This window comes from Lutra lutra, chromosome 1 (genome assembly GCF_902655055.1).
Source record: "Lutra lutra chromosome 1, mLutLut1.2, whole genome shotgun sequence".
Lineage (NCBI taxonomy): Eukaryota > Metazoa > Chordata > Mammalia > Carnivora > Mustelidae > Lutra > Lutra lutra.
Genome location: NC_062278.1, coordinates 97,246,725 through 97,267,507, shown reverse-complemented (window position 1 = coordinate 97,267,507; position 20,783 = coordinate 97,246,725). Strand labels below are relative to the sequence as shown.

At 41.0% G+C, this 20,783-nt stretch overlaps 1 protein-coding gene across 2 annotated transcripts in view; it reads right to left on the bottom strand.

Moving 5' to 3' along the window:
• FNDC3B (fibronectin type III domain containing 3B) overlaps positions 1–20,783 on the bottom strand; it is a 348,128-nt gene that overhangs the window by 121,031 nt on the left and 206,314 nt on the right. For both annotated transcript variants that reach the window (XM_047730593.1, XM_047730603.1), the window contains exons 5-6: positions 20,270–20,513; positions 15,964–16,251 (exon numbers count right to left, since the gene is read on the bottom strand). In XM_047730593.1, coding sequence (XP_047586549.1) covers positions 15,964–16,251; positions 20,270–20,513 — 532 coding nt within the window. The remainder of the gene's footprint in view (positions 1–15,963; positions 16,252–20,269; positions 20,514–20,783) is intronic.

Genomic DNA, 20,783 nt, shown 5'->3' with positions numbered 1-20,783 from the left:
GGTCATGCTCGGGGGGTCCTGGGCTTGCGCCTCATCTCAGGCTCCCTGCTCAGCAGGGCGTCTGCTTCTCTTCCTCCCTCTGCCCCTCCTCCCCAACTTGTGTGTACGCACACCCTCTCCCTTTCTCTCTCAAAGAAAGAAAAAAAATCTTAAAAAATTTATCACTTGTGTTATGCTGACTACAAAAACTAGCCTATTAATTGGGCAAATCATCTGCATTCCTCAAGCATTCATGATTTTCTTTTCCTAAGCCTCTTACTCTTTCTTAACATTGGAAGAGGGGAAAATAGTAACACTGCAAGAGGCACAGGAATGGGTGAAAAACAGAACAGAGATACACACTGGAGGATACATATGGTTATCAATCATACTGGGGATCTGGAATACGGAGTTGAATCAAATTTTTTTAAATCATGAAATTTCTTTTTTTAAAAAGCTTTATTTTTGCAAGAGAGAGAGCGCACACATGGGTTAGACAGCACACTGGAGGCGCAGAGGGAGAAGCAGACTCCCCTACTGAGCAGGGAGCCTGACATGGGGCTCTATCCCAGGACCCTGAGATCATCACCTGAGCTGAAAGCAGAGACTTAACTGACTGAGCCACCCAGGCACCCTAAATCACAAAATTTCTAATCCATTGTTTTTGACCAAAAAAAAAAAAAAAGGCAAAACAAAACAAAACCCAAAATCCAGTTTCCTATGATCTATTCAGTATTTGAATGAACTCTGCAGATAGTTCTGAGCCTCACTGTTAAGTGTCAGGCTCTCCTCACACACCAAACCTTTCCCAGAGCTATGAACAGCAGCCATCTGGACACATCTTCCCTTAGCCTCTTACTTGGGGCTAGTCACTCACTGGGGAGATTATTGAAGAACAAGGACAAAAGGGGTGAGCAGAAATGAAACGGTGAAATAAGGGGACACAGCTAATCAACCATGTGGATCACACTCCTGTAAAGAAGGACCATGAACTTAAACTGAAGGGCTGTCTTTATTGTTTTCTTCAGAACTCTATGAGCTTGAAACCTAGTCTTAAAATAAGCGCAAGTGTTGAACTTTACTTCTTCAAAAGTAAATGGGTGAAGAGCTTTGATAAAAATCAAGTACAAGAAACATTCTTCTATTTCCTTGAAAGCAAAACAAAATGAAAATACCCCAGCTGTAAATGAGCAAATGAATGAATAAAAAGTTCGGAATTTTACAAGTATCAGTGACGATAAATACAGCAGGTCAAGGAAGGCAGGTTTACAGAGTAGGGGGAATAAATGAATTCACAGAATTTAAAAATGCAAGGAATAAAGTATGAAGTAGGAGAGAAAGAGAAGAACATTTAAGAATCCTAATTTCGGGTATAAAACATCCCACAGATTATCGAGTGCAGAAAACCAAAGTTCTGAAAGCTTACCTAGGGAGGCTAATGTATAAAAGAGGGCTCAAGTGTCTCCCATTCCAACTACAGACTGCGGGAACAAAAGCATGCTAACCAACTGGCCTTCAATGATTTAGAGAAATGATGCAGCAAACAGGCACATATACACAGCAGAATCATGCAAATCCAACAGGCAGTCTGATTCTACAACACATGTAGCTTTACTACCTAAAATAGAACCTGTCTTTGTAAAAACACCAACAGAGTAGTTACTTAACAAACTTAGTAGAGACAGCTTTGCCCTCACACATGATCTTCTAGAGGGTGTTGAATCCACTGAATCCAGAGGAATCAAAGGAGAGTAATACTTCATGGATACAGAAACCTTCAAGGAAATGAAAACACAGCTTCTTTTTCTTTTTCCTTTTTAAGATTTTATTTATTGGGGTGCCTGGGTGGCTCAGTGGGTTAAGATTTTATTTATTTATTTGACAGAGAGCACAAGCTCAGGGAACAGCAGGCAGAGAGGGAGGAAGAAGCAGCCTCCCTACTGAGCAGGGAGCCTGATAGGGGCTTGACCCCAGGACCCTGGGATGCTTAACCAACTGAGCCACCCAGGCACCTGAAAACATAGTTTCAAATTGAAAACTGTCTGCAGGGATGCCTGGGTGGCTCAGTCATTAAGCATCTGCCTTCAACTCAGGTCAAGATCCCAGTGTCCTGGGATAGGTCTCCCTGCTCTGTGGGAAGCCTGCTTCTCCCTCTCCCACTCCCCCTGCTTGTGTTCCCTCTCTAGCTGTCTCTCTGTCAAAAAATAAATAAAATCTTTAAAAAAAAAAAAATTGATAGCTGAAGAATTAAGGTACTAATAACCATTTTTTATTTCAGTAACACATGATTTTTAACCAGTTTTCAAGAGATGCTGATATCTTACGGAGTTCCTTGGAACAACATTCCACCAAAATATAAATCTTTGAGAAAGATTAAATTTTTTTTTTTAATGTGCTTGGCAAAATACTTAAATAGTTCTGAGGAACTCAAATATGACAATTTCTCCATCCCTCTTGGTTTGAAGGATTTTGCTGTACCATAGAATCACATGTGTCTTTTCAAATAACAGGGAAAAAGAGGTTAATGTAAATTCACTGTGTGAAGTAAAACTAGCATTAATAGGGGCGCCTGGGTGGCTCAGTGGGTCAAGCCGCTGCCTTCGGCTCAGGTCATGATCTCAGGGTCTTGGGATCAAGCCCCGCATCAGGCTCTCTGCTCAGCGGGGAGCCTGCTTCCTCCTCTCTCTCTGCCTGCCTCTCTGCCTGCTTGTGATCTCTCTCTGTCAAATAAATAAATAAAATCTTAAAAAAAAAAACTAGCATTAATAAATGCATTTCTGAAAATTAAAACAACAACAACTGTTGGTAGACCTAACTCTTCCCTCTTACTGCCTCATGTTGCTTTCATGGGGGATAATTCTAATAAGCCTAGAAAGCAAAATTTGATCATTTCATAGAAATGCCATCCATACTCTTTCATATTATATAGAAAGGTAAGTAAGAGGGAACTTCATTCAGAAAAAAACAGCTGCATTTTAAAGTCACCTCAGTTTGTAACAAGACCTGAAAGTAATCACACCGTCTTCAATGAAAGCTGGCTACTTTTTTTTTTTAAGATTTTATTTATTTACTTGACAGAGAGAGAGATCACAAGTTGGCAGAGAGGAAGGCAGAGAGAGGGGGAAGCAGGCTCCCCGCTGAGCAGAGAGCCTGATGTGGGGCTCGATCCCAAGACCCGGAGATCATGACCTGAGCCGAAGGCAGAGGCTTAACCCACTGAGCGACTCAGGTGCCCCGAAAGCTGGCTACTTTTAACAAAAGTACAATGACCCAAGGGTAACGATGAATCCCTGTTAGTTTTTAACTAAAACCAAAAAAGGGAAAATTTCTAACTTTCCAGTTTTTAAGCACATCAAACTTTTATAATATCACTTTAACTATTGGTAGTATCACTTTAACTACTGGTCACTATTCAAAAACCTACTACCTCAATATAATGGACCACTAACTCCTTTCAAACTTCTACACAGAAGACTCCATTTTGGGGTGCCTGGGTGGCTCAGTCTGTTGGGCAACTGCCTTTGGCTCAGGTCATGATCCCAGGGTCTTAGGATCGAGCCCCGCATTGGGCTCCCTGCTCAGCGGGGAGTCTGCTTCCCCTTCTCTCTCTCCCTCTGCCTGCTGCTCCCCCTGCTTGTGTGCACGCACTCTCTAATAAATAAATAAAAAATCTTTAAAAAAAAAAAAAAAGACTGCATTTTTATTTGGCTTATTAAACCCAGGTGCTCTGGCAGGAGATGCTCTGATCTAGCACCAGGAGAAAGGTCCAAGCATGAGGAAAGCCCAGAAAGGAAAAAGAGTTTTATTCACATGGAAATCTGTTCAAAGTGCAGCCGCCAATAAAATGGCTCAAGGACCACAAAGGAGCAAAGAGGCTCCCTCTCCACCCTACTCCGCTGGAAACTATTCACCACATGAGAGGAATGGAAGGTGCAGAAATGCAACCATGAGGCCCCTCTGATCTTCTCTCGTTTTTTCCCAAATTAATGTTACTGCACATTCCATCTAATCGTCCCTGTCTACTGTGTTTGCCCCATTTATTCTCCTTGTTCTCCTACTTCTAGGGCTTCCTTTTATTTCACTGTGTCCCTCCCCTGAGGCCCTTCTCATTTCTCTCTGCCTCCTGATATTCCGCAGTTTCCCTAAACCATCACAATTCCCTTCTGTGCCTGGAATAAATCATCCCTGCCACTATTACCTGGTCTTTCCTGCCCTTTTCTGAGCAGAACACCTATGTGGAAAGCCCCATTCTTGTGATGAAGCTGGCAAGGAGTTAAGATCTTGGGAGGTAGTTTTTTTGAAATGCCAATTCAGGACTAGAGGGGGGGCGGGGAGAGGAAATTTTATAATCAACTGCAGAGACATTTATACTGTTTATTTTATAAATCCCAAATCACAAGCACTAAGCTGGTATCACCATTGTTTACCCTGGACGGGTCCTATTTTACACTTGTGTTCTCCACCCATTTCTTAATAGAATTTCAAGGTCTTTTTAAAGCACCCAAAATTGGAAGAGGGCAATACAGTCTGTGACACTGTGGTGTGTTTGTGGTGTGTGGTATGTCTGATAATGTGGCAAATTAAACTAGGCTGGTCATGGCAGAAAAGATGACCTTTTCTGACTACAACTGTCACGTCATAAGGCACTGAGCCCACAAAACCCTGCCTCTTCATACAGCAGTGATAAAGAGGGATCCCGGAGGACCCTTCCACAGAAGATCCAGTGACATGATCTATGTTGACGTAGCTGGGAAGTTGCCCCAACTCCATCACAAACGGTGAGAATATTTTGGATGAGGTATTAATAGGATCAGTCTGTGGTTCCACATATCATGCGGCAGCCAGCCCCCATGATGCTGTCCTCTACTCTCCTGCCCCATGACCATCTTCTCTAAATTCATACCTCAGTGCCTTCTGTGCTGTATCAACAGACACAATGTATGACCAACAGGATATGAGCAACGGGATGTGGAAGTGATGGCTGTACGGCTTCTGGGGCGTAAGGAAAAACTGTGAAAGATGATGAAATGTAGTGGGTTTCCTTGTTGGCTTACCCACTTGCGTCAACTAACTGTCCTACAGCAAGTAGCTCAGCGGTGGCAAAATAAATACAGACAAGCTGTTGTTCGCCCAGTTGAGCTCGTTTCCTTTTCCCCCCACAACACCAGCAAAGTAATCTAAAGCAGTCAAGAGGTTGAGGAGGTTCGGACAGGGAACCAAGCTGACCAAGCACGCTCTCCTCCTCGATCTCAGAAGGGAATCCTGGCCAGAGGAGGCAGAAAAAAGATGAGGAGGGAGGGCTGAATTTCACTCTTGCTCAGGATTTTTCAGGTTGTCTATGGGTAGCAACAGCGAAGAGAATTTTGGGGGGGAGCCCAGACTCTCCACAGAAACCTATCGGATCTCAAGTCCTTGGCGGTCAAGGACTCAGCACTGACCCCGACTAGAGGATGCCTCACCCCTGGGCACTCCGAGGGGCACGCTCCCGGGCTGCTGGGGTTCTGCTAATGTGGCCCACAGGAGGCAGTTCTCATAAGCAGAAAAATGTCGTGGTCGTTCTTCACCCATGCTCTGTAACATTTCTAAAGCATTCAGCATCTGAAATCGGATGGAGAGCTCCCAACAGACTCTGAAATGAGTGCTGTTAGTTACCCCCATTTTATACGCCTGTGAAGAAACGGAAGCTTTGAGGGATGAACTATCTTGCCCAAAGGCACACAGCTCTCAAGTGGCCGAGTTGGGACAAAACCAGGAATGGCAGGGTCCCAGCTAGTAAGTCATTCTGCTTCTAAGTCGGGCACATATCTGATGATGACCTCTGACCCTGGTAAATTCAGAATTCAACTCAGCTAAATGAGAGAACAGCATATAAAAGTTTCAATTCAATAAAATTGAAGGTTACGTATATACCAGAAACAAACCATGTCATCACTTATACCTGCTGTTTAAAGGGTTCTTTGGAATGCCATATATTTTACCAACACGGGTTCTGATGTCATCTAAATGCAGCTAGGACCAGTTCCCAAAAAAGTAAAAAGGCAGAGAAAATAACATGGGTGCATGGAGTTAAGTACTACATATGGTAGAGACTAATCAAAATTCTGCCCTCAGTCTTCGGGTGAACATCCGTTTCAAAAGAAAACTCAAAGAATGCTTTCACACGTTATCTTTTTACACATAGGGGAAAAATGTGAAACTTCAAGTATGATTTACTGGGTTCAGACTCCTTCAATTGCCAGGACAAAAATACCTCATCCTGTCCCTGCAAAGAATCAGGTCCTTAACATCTTTAAAACATTCCAGACTGCAGGAACAATGAGGACTGGGGGGAGGAAGAGGGCAAAAGGCAGAGAGATAAGCGATGGGACTTGATAAAGACACACCTACACATTCTATTCATTAGCAACAACTTGGGCCACCCTAGTTTCCTCCTGTGGAGCCACACTCAACCAGAAAAGTCAGTTAACGCCTGTGTAAGAGGGGGGAAAGCATACAGGAATCTTAACAGAAAAGAGAGTTGTCCGTCCTCAGATTTCTCCAACTCAGGCCTTCAGAGGATAATGCCCAGGTCGGAAAGCACATGTCAACAAACAGCACATTCCTTCTGAAAACAGCCTTCTATCCCCAGGCTTGTCTCCTCTGCCATCCCACACGTAGGCAGCTGTTGCAGGAAGTCGGCTCCAGACCTCCATCATCATCACTCAGAGGCCTCCAAAACCAGAGAACAGATCTGGCAGCCCACATTTGAAATGGAAGAGGGTGTTAACTGCCCAGTTTCCTGCTAGAAGGAACGTCTCTTGCATTTTGAGCCAGGGGTCCACATATCTATCGTCCTTTAAAAAAAAAAAATGCAGCTATGTAGGCTTGCTTGGACTATTTTCACTTTCAGACTGTACTTGGCAGAAAGACGGGTGAATTCCACTGACCTGAGCTCACTTTTAATTTTTTTCATGTTTTCTTGATATTTTTGCCATGCTGAGGAATCTTCCACAGCTGCAAACAAGTGAAAACACATAGGATTTATCTGCGACGACAGACCTGAGAGATGGTGCACTGATGGGAATCCATCTAGAGGGGGCAGGTTTTCAAGTTGCGGTGTGGGAAGCACACAGTACAGCAGCAAGGAGAAACCCCAGAGCCCTGCCACAACCAGACTCTCTTCCCACACACCCAGTCTGAGCAGGCCTTGGAGAATATGCGCTCAGGAGACAGAAGAGCTTGCAAGTGAACGAAGCCATCAGCCACCTGCCAAGTGTGCAAGCCCCACCAAATAGCTTATTTTAAACAGAAAAAGCACCAATGTTATCTCTTAGAGGGAGCCAAGACCAGAAGAGATTCCAGAAGAAAATCTGCCTTGACTCCCAACATTCCAGACCTTATTAACATTGAGTTCCTCCTTCCAAACAAAGGGGATCACTGTCGCTGGCCCTGCACAGGTGGACGCAGCCACCCCTCCCGAAGCCCATGCCATCCAGCAGGAGGAGAAACTCCAAGGCCTCTCCAGCGTTCACAATCTCAGACCTCTCAGACCTCGAGAAGAAAACACCATCCCTGACTTACTCCTATAATTCTTATCTGCAAGAATGAATGCGCGCTCAAGCTAAGTTTGGGTAAACAGACACTGGGGTCAGATTCTGTTTCTGAGCAGTGATAGCAAAATATAAAAGAGAAAAATACATCAGGGAGGACCATCTGAGAAGGAATTAGAACACAAAAACCTGATAATAAGGGAAACTGCTAGGGTCAGAAGGCAATTTGTGATCTCCAAAGGAGAAAAGCACAAGAATAATGCTTTTGTCACCAGCTTCCAGTGTTACAGTCAGAAACTATGACTCCGTGCAGTGGAATTTCATCTAAAGTATAAGTGAATCTTGGGATTGCCAGCAATTCCAAAGGTCAAAGGTCAAATGCCAAAAGTATGCTGTATCCTCGTTTTCTTCCATATTTGGAATTCTTACCATTTTGTTCCAAGTCTTTCCCACGTGGCACAGAAAGTTCTAGAATCCTTCACATCAGCTCTACCTATATATTAGTGACACAACTGGAACTCTTCCACCAATAGTACATGCTTATCATTATATCAATACACTACGAAAGGAATATGCCTCAATTAAATCAACTGTTTTAACTGAATGCCTCCCAGAGTCTCTCCGTCTTATTTTATTTTTTCAATTTAAATTCAATTAGTTGACATATAATGTGTTATTAGTTGTAGAGGGAGAGGTCAGTGATTCATCAGTCTTATAAAACACCCAGTGCTCATTACATCCCGTGCCCTCCTTAATGTCCATTAAAAACGCAGTTAAAAATTGCTGGGCAGTCAAAGGGCCAGAGGCTCTCAAGTGTTACTGTGCCTACTCCCCACCCAGAGAGCGGAGGGAAACCGATACGGCTGGGCCCCAGCTCCACAGGTTGTTGAAGGCTGGGAAAGATCATGAGTTTACACAGATCTCACAAGCCCCTCTGTTGCAGTGAAGCTGCGGGTCTGAGACCAAGGAGCTGGGGTCTAGAGGAGCCTCAGCTCTGGGAAAGCCTTGTGGACGCTAACAAGGACCCGGGTTCCCCGCTCCAACCACAGCAGTACCAGCTCTGTCTGCTTTCAGAATGTGTGTGTGTGTGTGTGTGTGTGTGTGTGTGTGTGTGTCTGTGTGTATGCACACACACGAATGCTTATAATGGTGGCATGGGAATAAGGATCTGCATTTAATTGGGATCGACACAAGAGTGTTTGAAAAAGGAGGATCTACTCATGGGTAAGATTTTGAAAATCACTGACCCCAATTCACCTGTTCATCTTACTAAAGGAAACCTGAGGCCTAGTGACATGACTTGTTTATCACACAATCCCAAAACATATACTATTGTATCTTAACAGTTCCACTAAGGTTTTAAAATGTACAAGTAATGAGTGAGAAAGACATCTTCATTGCTGGGATAAACCTACAGATGAGGGAAAGGCAACTGCACACACGCCACACCTTCACACACAAAGTGGAGACTGTGAGTTAGCATGTCTGACGTACTCTCTTCCTGTCCTTGTCCCATCCCAGACATAGACACAGACACACACACCCATTAATTATTAAGGGCCTGCTAGGTCTTTTTCGTATTATCAGACAGTGGCTCCTCACTGAAGTTTTTCTTTTTCACTCTGGATTCACGTAATCCTTTCGGAAATAGCCTAGTAGATACCCTTTTTCTCCTTTCTGAGGATATAGAATAATGGGACTACCACTCAGACGAAAATTGCGGGATTTCAGTCTCAAACCTGGAACTGCTGGGTAACTTCCTTAATATCATATGCTTTGGTTCTAATTGAGGCTAAAAGGGAAAGAATGAAACTTCCCTCTCACTCAGGGACACACAACAGTAAGTTCTTCAGTCTCCGTGATGAAAGACAACAGGACAATTTTAACTGGGCCTTGGCCACAGAACAGTCTCGAGACCCATCCCCTGGGCAGTATTCTGCAGATGAGAACACATTTTGCCATACCACAGGATTCAGCAATTCCACTATGGAGTACTCATCCAAAGAAAACAAAAACACTAATTTGAAAAGATATATGCAGCCCTGAGTTCGCTGAACCATTATTTATAGTAGTCGTTACAAGGAAGCAACCTAAGTGATCTCTGACAGATGAACTGAAAATAGATGGTGTGTACACGTACGTACACACACACACACACACACACACACACACACACACACGAATATTACTCAGCCATAAAAAAGAAGGAAATCTGGCCATCCGCAACAACATGGACGTCCCTAGAAGGTACTATGCTAACTGAAAGAAGTCAGACAGAGGAACACAAATAAATACAGTATGATTTTACTTACATGTGGAATCTAAACAAACAAATGAACAAATAAAACCAAACAGATACAGGGGAAAGACTGGCAGCTGCCAGAGAGGAAGGGGGTTAGTTGATGGGGGAAACAGGAGAAGGGGATGTAGATGCACAGACCTCCAGTTATAAACAGTAAGTCACAGGGAGGTAGTGTGCCGCACGGGGACCATAGTCAAGAATGTTGTACTGTTGGGGCGCCTGGGTGGCTCAGTGGGTTAAAGCCTCTGCCTTCGGCTCGGGTCGTGGTCCAGGGGTCCTGGGATCGAGCCCCGCATCGGGCTCTCTGCTCAGCGGGGAACCTGCTTCCTCCTCTCTCTGACTGCCTCTCTGCCTACCTGTGGTCTCTGTCTGTCAAATAAATAAATAAAATCTTAAAAAAAAAAAAAAAAAAAGAAAGAATGTTGTACTGTAAATCTGAAAGTTGCTAAGAAAGTGAATCTCAAAAGTTCTCATCAAAAGAAAAATTTTTTGGTCACTTTGTGTGGTGACAGACAGTGTCTAGACTGAGTGTCACGATCATTTAGCAAAGTATACACATGTCTAGGAACGCAAGGTATAGCTGTCAAAGTGTAAGGCGGTCTGAGCAGAAGGAAGGCACTTCTAGCTTACAGGGGAAGGAGCTGCAGGAAGGAAGAGCGTCAGAAGGGAGGAAGGAGGGTCACTGCATAGGAGGATAGAGAGACACCGGTTTAGAGAGGGGGTTGTCCTGGATGAAAGGTGATCCTAAGATGACACGAGGGAGAGAGCAAAAATATTCAAGTAGAAAGGGGGAACGTTATCCTGAGGTGTTAAGAACTGAACTAGGCTACTTTTAATATTTAATAAAGAGAATTACAATACCCATTTTACAGATGATACCCAGGTTCAGAGAATACTAAAAGCAAATAGTTAGCAAGTGACAAAGCCAGATCAATTCTAAGCCAAGGAAGCCTGCTAACAAAATCCGAACCATTCTGTGCCCCCAACACACCATTAAACTCCAGGTAGTACAAAGAAACATGAGCCAACATTCCTTAGAGGGTACAATGGAACTCTATCCTCCCTAAGCTGTTTTCCTGAAGGTAACAGTAAATGAAAGGAGGGGCTGGCTGCAGAGCAGTCTCCCTAAGGGTAAAGAACTCTTCCTAGGAAGAGTAAACACCAAACAGCTACATATGTTCAAATGGAAGACCTGTTCTAGAAAACAAACCAATTAAGAATACACAATTTCAGGGGTGCCTGGGTGGCTCAGTGGGTTAAGCCTCTAACTTTGGCTCAGGTCATGATCTCAGGGTCCTGGGATTGAGCCCCGCATAGGGCTCTCTGCTCAGCAGGGAGCCTGCTTCTCCCTCTCTCTCTCTGCCTGCCTCTCTGCCTACTTGTGATCTATCTCTGTCAAATAAATAATAAAAATCTTTAAAAAAAAAAAAAAAGAATACACAATTCATTCCACAAATATTTGCTGTGTACCTACTATGTGCCCAAAATAGTTCTAGGAGGTAAAAATGGAGAATTAAAGTTCCTATTTCTTACTGTACACAACTTAGTGAACCACACGTATTGTAGCCATCCTTAATTCTAAGATAGTAGTTCTTTATTTTGGCTGACATCATTCCCAGTGGAGGACTGATAAAACAAACAAACAAGAAAACATGAAGCCAGATCAAGTGAACAGATTCTGATTTAGTAGATCTGAAAGTGAGGTTCATGGATCTATTCTGGGATTTTTGTAGGTTATTTCATTCAATCTACTATATTTTATTCAATTCTCTTCTTGTTTGTACATTGACTCATCTGCTTCTTCTTTTATATTTTAGTATATGTGCTGCCGAAGCGAGCACTCTTTTATATTTTATTATATTTTTAAACAATATCTGATTCATTTGTGGTTCTCTTCTTTGAAAATATTTACAGCTGGAAGTATAATCCTAATCCTCTTTACCTATTTTGTCCATCCCCTCCCCTTCCCTCTGGCAACCACTAGTTTGTTCTCTGTATTTAAGAGTCTATTTTTTGGTTTTTAGATTTCACATATAAGTAAAATCAAATGGTGATTTGTCTTTCTCTGTCTGACTTATTTCACTTAGCATAATACCCACTCTATAGGTCCATCCATATTGTTGCAAGTGGCAAGATCTCATTCTTTTTTATGGCTGAATAATATTCCATTTTATATACATATATCACTCTTCTTTAGATTTCTCTACTCACACCTCTATCAGTGGATATCTGGGTTGCTTCCGTATCTTGGCTAATGTCAATAATACTGCAATAAATACAGGGGTGCATATCTTTTTGAATTAGTGTTTTTCTTTGGGTAAATAACCCAAGTGAAATCACTAGATCATATGGTAGTTACAGTTTTAATTTTCTGAGGAACCTCCATATTGTTTTCCGTAGTGGCTACACCAGTTTATATTTCCACTAACAGTGCATGAGGCTCCCTTTTCTCTACCTCCTCGCCAACACTTGTTATTTCTTGTCTTTTTGATACTAGCCATTCTGACCGGGATGATGTGACATCTCATGGTTCTGATTTGTATTTTCCTGATGATTAATAATTATGAGCATCTGTTCATGTGCCTTTTGGCCATCTGTATGTCTTTTCTGGAAAAATGTCCATTCAGGTCCTCTACCATTAGATCTTTTCTTGGTGTTGAGTTGTAGAAGTTCTTTATATATTTTGGAGATCATCCCTTTACTGGACGTATCACTTGCAAATGTCTTCTCCTATTCAGTAAACGGCCTTTTCATTTCATTTCATTTGAATTAGTGGTTTTCTCTGGGTAAATAAAGAGCAAAAGCTCTTTATTTTTGTGTAGTCCCAATCGTTCATTTTTGTTTCTTTTTTCTCTTGCCTAAGGAGACATGTCCATAAATATGCTAAGGCCCAAATCTGTCCAACAGATTATTGCCTATGTCTTCTTTTAAGAGTATTAAGATTCTGAGTCTCACATTTAAGTCTTTAATCCATTGTGAATTTATTTTTGTGTAGGGTCTAAGAAAGTGGTCCAGCTTCATCCTATCCGGTTTGCCCAGTCACATTTATAAAACAGACTATCTTTTCCTCATGTATATTCTCACCTTTTTTGTCATGGATTAATTGACCATATAACCATGGGTTTACCTTTGCACTATTCTGTTGCACTAATCTATGTATCTGTTTTCCTGCCAGTACCAGATTGTTTTGATTGCTCCAGCACTGCAGTATATCTTGAAATCTGGGATGGTGATATATTCAACTTTGTTGTCCTTTCTCAAGACTGTTCTGACTATTCGAGGTCTTTTGTGGTTCCACACGAATGTTTGAATCATTCATTCTGGTTTCTGTGAAAAATGTTATTGGTATTTTGATAGGGATTGCACTAATCTGTAGACTGCTTTGGATAGTATGGACATTTTAACAATATTAATTCTTCTAATCCATGAGCATAGAATATCTTTCCATTTGTCTGTGTCCTCTTCAAATCCTTTCAACAATGTCTTAGTTTTCAGAACACAGGTTGTTTACCTCATTGGAACGTGGTTGTTTCAGATTGGCATGTTCCATTCAGTAATATGCATTTAAGGTGGTTTTACCCCTTTTTTACTTTAACAACACTGGGTAATATTCCATTGTCTGCATATAGCACAGCTTGTTTACTTACTGGAGGACATCTAGATTGCTTCCAAGTTTTGGTAATTATGAATACAGCTGCTATAAACACTTGTGTGTAGATTTTTTGTCAGGATCTAAGTCTTCATTTAGGAAAATGAATACTTCGTTTTTAAATCCAACATGTAAACCCCTCAGATCCTTATTGACAGGAGGCAGAAACCATAATACTCTGATTCTTTATTTCGTGGCTCAACCACGTGGAGAACTAAACTTTGAGTGGTTTTGAGGAGGTAAATAATGCAATGAGAAAAGGAGCAATAGACCGAGTTCAGACTAAAGCAGAGATATTCAATTTTTTCTATTTTTTCATGGCAAAACACACACACTCCTATAAGTGCACAGGAGTGATCTCACAGTTACTATCAGATTCGCCATCACCATTATCATAATCATGTTTCCTACACAACAGTGAAGAGCTTAAGGTGCTCAAAATAATTATACTCTCATTCATTACATAAGAGGCCAAAATGTTTGTAAATATATAGATGTTAGCAAACATTTCAGTACAGATTTCAGTGCAAATCCCTATCGTCTCTTAAAGCTGTGAGTATATTAAAAAATAAAGCAGCTTACACATTTAGACATGTAATATAGAATCACTATACGGATAAGAAAGATACTTGTTTTTGTTATACTTAATCCATAATTACCTTAGTTTTATTTGCTAACTTTGACCCTGATTCATCTTAATTTCCTTCCTTTATCTCTCTGCTCCTTAGATTTATTCTGACGCTATTATACATATCTATGTCATCTGTCTGAAATCTTTGTTGGTGCAAGACAGACAGTAATAGAGAATAAATCAAATAATCAAGGTAGTTCAAACCTCATTAAGCTCTCTGAAAACTGCTTCTACATTTCTTTTCTCTTTTATACAAACTAAAATTCTCCTTAGAAAAACTAATTTCTAATTTTTTGATGTGAACTCCTTTTCATACCCATTGTTAAAAAGTCTAACATTGCTAGTAATCTAATTTCAAACTGAGAGTCTGTATTACCAGTTGACTAAAAATAACGTTAAAAAATAGCAAAAATAGCACTAATACCTAAAAAACTACTTAAAGGTCTCTTAAACTTTGGGTCTCTTTTATATACTTGTTTACACTTTATATAATAAGAACTTGGAAAAATATAGAAAAGGATAAGGAACAAAATTAAAGGAATCTATAACACATTTTACTCAGAGAAATTTCTGGTCACTTTTGACTGTATCTTGCTATTCCTCTTTTTAATGCTACAATTCACTCATAAATAAAGTGGGGGGAAAGGCTGAAGCCAATGGCTGGTTCTACCTCAGTTTCCTCAGCTCCAAAAGAGTCCAGTCTTCTCTACGCAATCAAACATAAAACAACTTCTGTCTCTGTCATTCACAAACACATCTCACATACACAGTCCCTGTTCCTATCTGGATGAGGTCTGATAAGACAAAGGAGTATGACTGCTATAAACACGTCTTATCCTGTCTTTTCTAGACGCTCATGTCTTTATATATTTATATTTGTAAACTCACCTCGCTTTTCAAAATGTTACCTTATTCTACTTCAATTAAGTCAGCCTTCTCCACACGCCTGTATCAAAAGGCTGTTTTTAACTCCGATGGCATTGAAATAGGCAGTTTCTAAATCTTGGCTAAAAACTTGATTTAAGGGGCGCCTGGGTGGCTCAGTGGGTTAAAGCCTCTGCCTTCGGCTCAGGTCATGATCCCAAGGTCCTGGGATCAAGGCCCACTTCGGGCTCTCTGCTCAGCAGGGAGCCTGCTTCCGCCCACCCCCCACACCCCCCTTCCACCTGTCTCTCTGCCTACTTGTGATCTCTGTAAAATAAGTAAATAAAATCTTTAAAAAAAAAAAAAAACCTTAAAGTACATATACCTGCTTCCCCAAATTAACCAATCTATAGCCATAAGACTCATCTACAAAAAAGCACATGCCCTTTGGAGCTGATGTCTCATATACGGTGACCATATTTCTTTCACCTCAGTCTTGAGCAATGAATACTTCAGTCAGAATGTAAAGGTGGCGTTAAGCAAGAACTGATGCCTGAAAGTAAGCAGAAATATATTCCTATTCCACAATGATACATTTCACTACAGAACCAAGTAATTACATCTGGTTTGATGAGGTGTAATTATTCTCACTGTTAAACTAGCCCTGTACTTCTTAGAAAGACTCTTTGGATCTCCTCCCTGCCTGTCTATTTGGAGTGAAAACAACAGGAAGTGGGCTAATGTGAAAAGCCACTCGCTCGGATACTTGTTTTTGAGCTTATGTAAAACGTCACATGGCACTTGTGACCCAAGGATATTTCTGCCATAAACTATTAATAAAAATAGAGGATACAATATTCAGCTCTTCCTCGGAAAACGATCAGGAGGTCTAACCAGCCATCCCTATAAGACCAGTGGCCGTGAAATAACACTGTTAGGTATAAGATGTTTCTTTGAGGATGTCCGGCTCCATGGATCACTCCTTACAGCAAACATCTCTGCCCATTACCTTGCAAATCAGAATCAGTCGACTTTGGACTGCTCCTGGCCCGCCGCTCCGTTTTCTTAATTCCTGGGCCGCCCCCGCTGCCTCCACTGCCTCCACTGCCTCCAGCGCTGTGGCCCTTCCCATAGCCGTTGTACACGGGTGTGCAGTTGCTTTTGTAGATAGAAGACGGGGGACTGTTGAGGCGGTTCTGGCGGTCAATCTGGCGGTCTTTCAGTTTTTTGTGCGGAGGCTTGCTGTACTGGTCTTCCCGGGTAATGTAGCTTGACATTCCATAGAGCGGTATGATTTCTGAAACGGAGGATTATGACAAACACACACTCAGTCTACATTTTATGTATGTATTTAGTTAGTTTTGTTTTGTTTTATTTACTTGTCAGAGAAAGAGTGTGCAAGCACAAGCAGAGGGAGTGGCAGGCAGAGGGAGAAGCAGACTCTGCTGAGCAGGGAGCCCCATGCAGGAGACATCCCAGGACCCTGGAATGTCACCTGAGCAGAAGGCAGAAACTTAACCAACTGAGCCATCCAGGCACCCCAGTCTACATTTTCAGTAAAAAATTTTAAATGGTCAAAAGACCTGGCTCCTGAAGAAGGAGTTTAAAAAACTACTAAATATTTTTAATTTTACATATATATAGAATACATGTTTAAATTGTTCCCATTCATTTTGAACCAACTGAAGAATGATCATTAAAAACTGTATTGTGTGAAAGAACAAATAAAACAACTGTAGTGCATTTTCATGAATGTTCCAAAAATTATGGAAAATACTGAAGACAAGGTTACTGTCCCTGAAGAGTTCATATTCTAGTTGAATTTATATATAAATTTGATTTTGTTGTCAAAAATCACTGTCAAATGTTTTTTAACCACAATATATCGAAAACAAATCAGAAAAAAACAAAACAGCCCCATAAACGTGTCCTTAGAATCAAGACACTTAAAACCATACTCATCGTTATAAACAAAATAGCATTTCTTCTGAAAAGTGTATAACATATCGCTTCTCGGCCTTTTGGCTAAGATCAAGTGAAAAGTGTATAACAACCAGAATCTAAGGAGTTGTTTATGGCATGTGAAAAAAGCCAACTTCTGAATAAAACTTAATAACATGATGAGATGAAAAATTTAACTAAAAATAATCAAAGCTCACAGAATCAGGGGAAATGTTCAAAGAGAAACAGCAGGAGTAAACATAAGCCATCTCTGCAACCTGGTGCCTCACGTAGTAAGCTGTGGTCTCAAGCGTCTATTTTGGAGTAATCTAGAGGCAAGATAAACTGACTAGTAGAATGTCACCTGGCTTCATTATGTAGAATTTTTTTTTTTTTTTTTTAAGATTTATGAGAGAGAGAGAGAAGGAGGGAGCACAAGTAGGTGGAGGAAGAGAGGGAGAAGCAGACCTCCAGCTGAGCAGGAAGCCCAATGCAGGACTGGATCCCAGGATCCTCGGATCCTGAACTGAGCCAAAGGCAGACACTTAAGCGACTGAGCCGTTCAGGAGTCCCTATTATGTAGATTTTTAAGTGGCTCCAAAAAAAAACAATGGGAGCTTACAAAACAATTTCTGATCTTAGGGGAAAACATTTATTTTAAATTAAAAGATGTTAAAATCAATTAAAAATTGTATTTAGACATCAATAAAAATGACAATATATAACACAGAGATTGGGTCCTTAAGTGTTAATAAGAAAAAAGGGCCCCCATACGCATAGAATGACCAAGTAAGTTAGCATTCCAAGCTGAATACTTCTGAGAGTGAAAAGGTAGCATTCCTATCCTGTCTCTGGACAAGAGACCTAAATGGGGCCTGTTTTAAGCATACCAGGAATGCACATTCCCCTTACTTAACATAACTGACCTTTCAACTGATCAATGGTAAAGCTCCACTTTTCTTTCTGTTCATATAGCTTAGAGAAGATCTTTAAAAAGCAAATCTTCACAAGGTAACCAAACTGCACTAAAGAATGTGAAAACACAAATGCAATTTGATTCAGAGCCTATGCCCAGGGTGCCTGGGTGGCTCAGCTGGTTAAGCATCAGACTCTTGATTTCGGCTCTCGAGTTATGATCTCAGGGTCAAGAGATAGAGCCCCACATCAGCTCCTGACTCAGACGGGAGTCTGCTTGCGAGTCCTTCTCTTTGCCCGCCCCCAACCCCAGGCTCATGATCCCTCTCTTGTTCTAAGAGCCTATGTCCAATTAAATCATACCCAAATATACAAAAGGATATTAATTGTTTTAAATATCACAATGCATTATACTTGAAATTTAAGATATTCACCATGGACACTAATATAATAATCTTTTAAAACATGTTGAAACTTTACTCCTCCGGTATAGGAAATTAAATGTTTTAGATATGTACACCGGGAAGTAAGGTAAGGGATATATATAGGGCTTTTTAACTATAAAACAAAAGGATTTTGTTTTTTGCTTTCTTTAATTTGAAACCAATGAGGCACTTTCATTTTTACATTATTACACCATGTTATTACAATGAAAATAAACTAAAATACCCTCTGAAAGAAAAACACTTTTCTTCTTAATTCTAATGACCATTTAAATCTACTGCTGTCTAAAATTGAAGAGGACATCATTTACAAAAGGTAACTACGTGGCTTCCTACTAACACACTGTGTAAGGCACTCTTCATCAAGCAATTAGCCAGTCGCCAAGGCTTTTAGTCATTAAGCTCAGACCATATCAGAAAACTCTGACAATAATCAAATATTTCATGTGCCTTGTGTCAAAGCACGGAATACTTTCTTAAAAATGACAGTTAATTATTTTTTTTCAGATTTTATCCAAATGCTTTCATGGCATTTCCTCACTCTGGGGGGGTTAAGTCATTAGGCAGGAAGATTTTATCAATACAAAGTTATCAATGCCATCATTTCTCCATGCCCTGCTATGATAGCGCTTGATTCTTCTGAATTTTGTATTTCTAAGTACTAAATTTTTAACTACTAAAACAAACAAAAAACCAAAACAACAAACTCAAATTCTATCCCTAAGTTGGAAGAGGATGTTCCACTTAAAATAACCATCTCAAATTTTTATTTTGTTAGGAAAAAAAATTGCGATATGAGTTAAGCATACAGGGGGAAAAATATATATACATACATAATTGATAAGTGAAGTTTACAGTAAGTTGCTATTCCTGCTATACAGCAGGAATTCTCGTATTCGAACCAATAGAAAGAAATGTTTGAAGTGATAAAATGCTTCAATTCATATAAGAAAATCACTTTGCAAAGCTTTAGACATCTTAGCTATTAAAGTCTGATTTTGGGGGGACACCTGGGTGGCTTAGTTGGTTAAGCATCTGCCTTCAGCTCAGGTCATGATCTCGGGGTCCTGGGATGGAGTGCGGCTTTGAGCTCCCTGCTCAGTGGGGAGCCTGCTTATCTCTTCCCTCTCCCTCTGCTGCTTCCCCTGACTGTGCTCTCTCTCTCTCTGCCAAATAAATAAAATCTTTAAAAAAAAAAAAAAAAAAAAGAAAGTCTGATTTTTTACCCTCACGTATCTGGTTTCTTAGTATCCATTTTGATAGAAAAAGGCTTTAGACTCAACCAACACCAAGGCCCAAACTAGAAAGACATAATGTCTGAGACTCTTTCATGTTGAGGTGAGTACTTGGCTACTGAACAGTGAAATTGGTTGAAGTAAAAACAGGCTTCAAGAGGACCCTATAGAGGAGATTCTGAGTTCTACTAAGATTGTCAACACAGGGCATCTGGGAAACTGAGTCCTCTATCTGAGTTTTCTGATTTGGTCTAAGCTTAATGACTAAAAGCCTTGGTGACTGGCTAATTGCTTGATGAAGAGTGCCTTACACAGTGTGTTAGTAGGAAGCCACGTAGTTGCCTTTTGTGCAACTGGGCACAAAACACTTAATTTTCCTTCTGCTGCTAGGCCATATGGATGCCTAGGCAACAATGTCCCACACAGTTCCATCTCAGGCCACTGTCACAGAAAAATATGAAAATGGGACACAGGAACATAATGCTACATCACTCACTTCTTACTACGGTAAGAAGTAGCTATCCCACTCCCTTCTCTTTTTGCAGTGGCTAGAACAGGGGGCAGAATCTTGGAAAACACAAAGAGCTGAAACCCACAAAGGAATCTTTGCAAGATGCGCTTCAAGACAAAGGAAGCTAGGAATTTCTTGTGAGCTTTCTACAGCCAGTAGATCCCCTACTAGGCTCACTGCAGGAGAAACAAAGGCTCCATGGTTCTCCTAAGCTACTTCCGAGTTGTAACCAGTTTCAACAGCTCCCAATGACAGCAATAATCTACTCACCTTGCTCGCCGTATATTGTAGGGGGAATATGGTGCTGAGGAAAAAACTGAGGCGGCATATCTCCAGGTCCAGTAACAGGTGGGTAGTAAGCCGTGTGTGAGTTATGAATAAAATGGGGGTGGTGAGTCAGGTAGGGGGGCAGGTGGTGGGTTGGAGACATGGCTGAGGGATAGCTTGCGGGGTAACACTCAGGAGACTGCGGTGTGACCACCACCCGGCGGACTCCAGTATTGTCTTCAATCACCTAAAGAAAACAGCAGAAAGAAAAAGTGTCGTATATATTATCAACAAACATCTCGTGGACATATATAGTATTTAACTGCTTCCCTTACTGGAATTTTTCTCTCCTCATGGAAGAAAAAAATTAGTGCATGTTGAATTCTGGTTCTCTAATTCAAACCAATTTTTAGATGCGTCTTAGAAATAATAATGTTTAACAATGAAAACTTATGAAAATAAGCTTTCATCAACCACTTGATTCTGATTACACAAAACTTTTTGGAGAGATCAATGG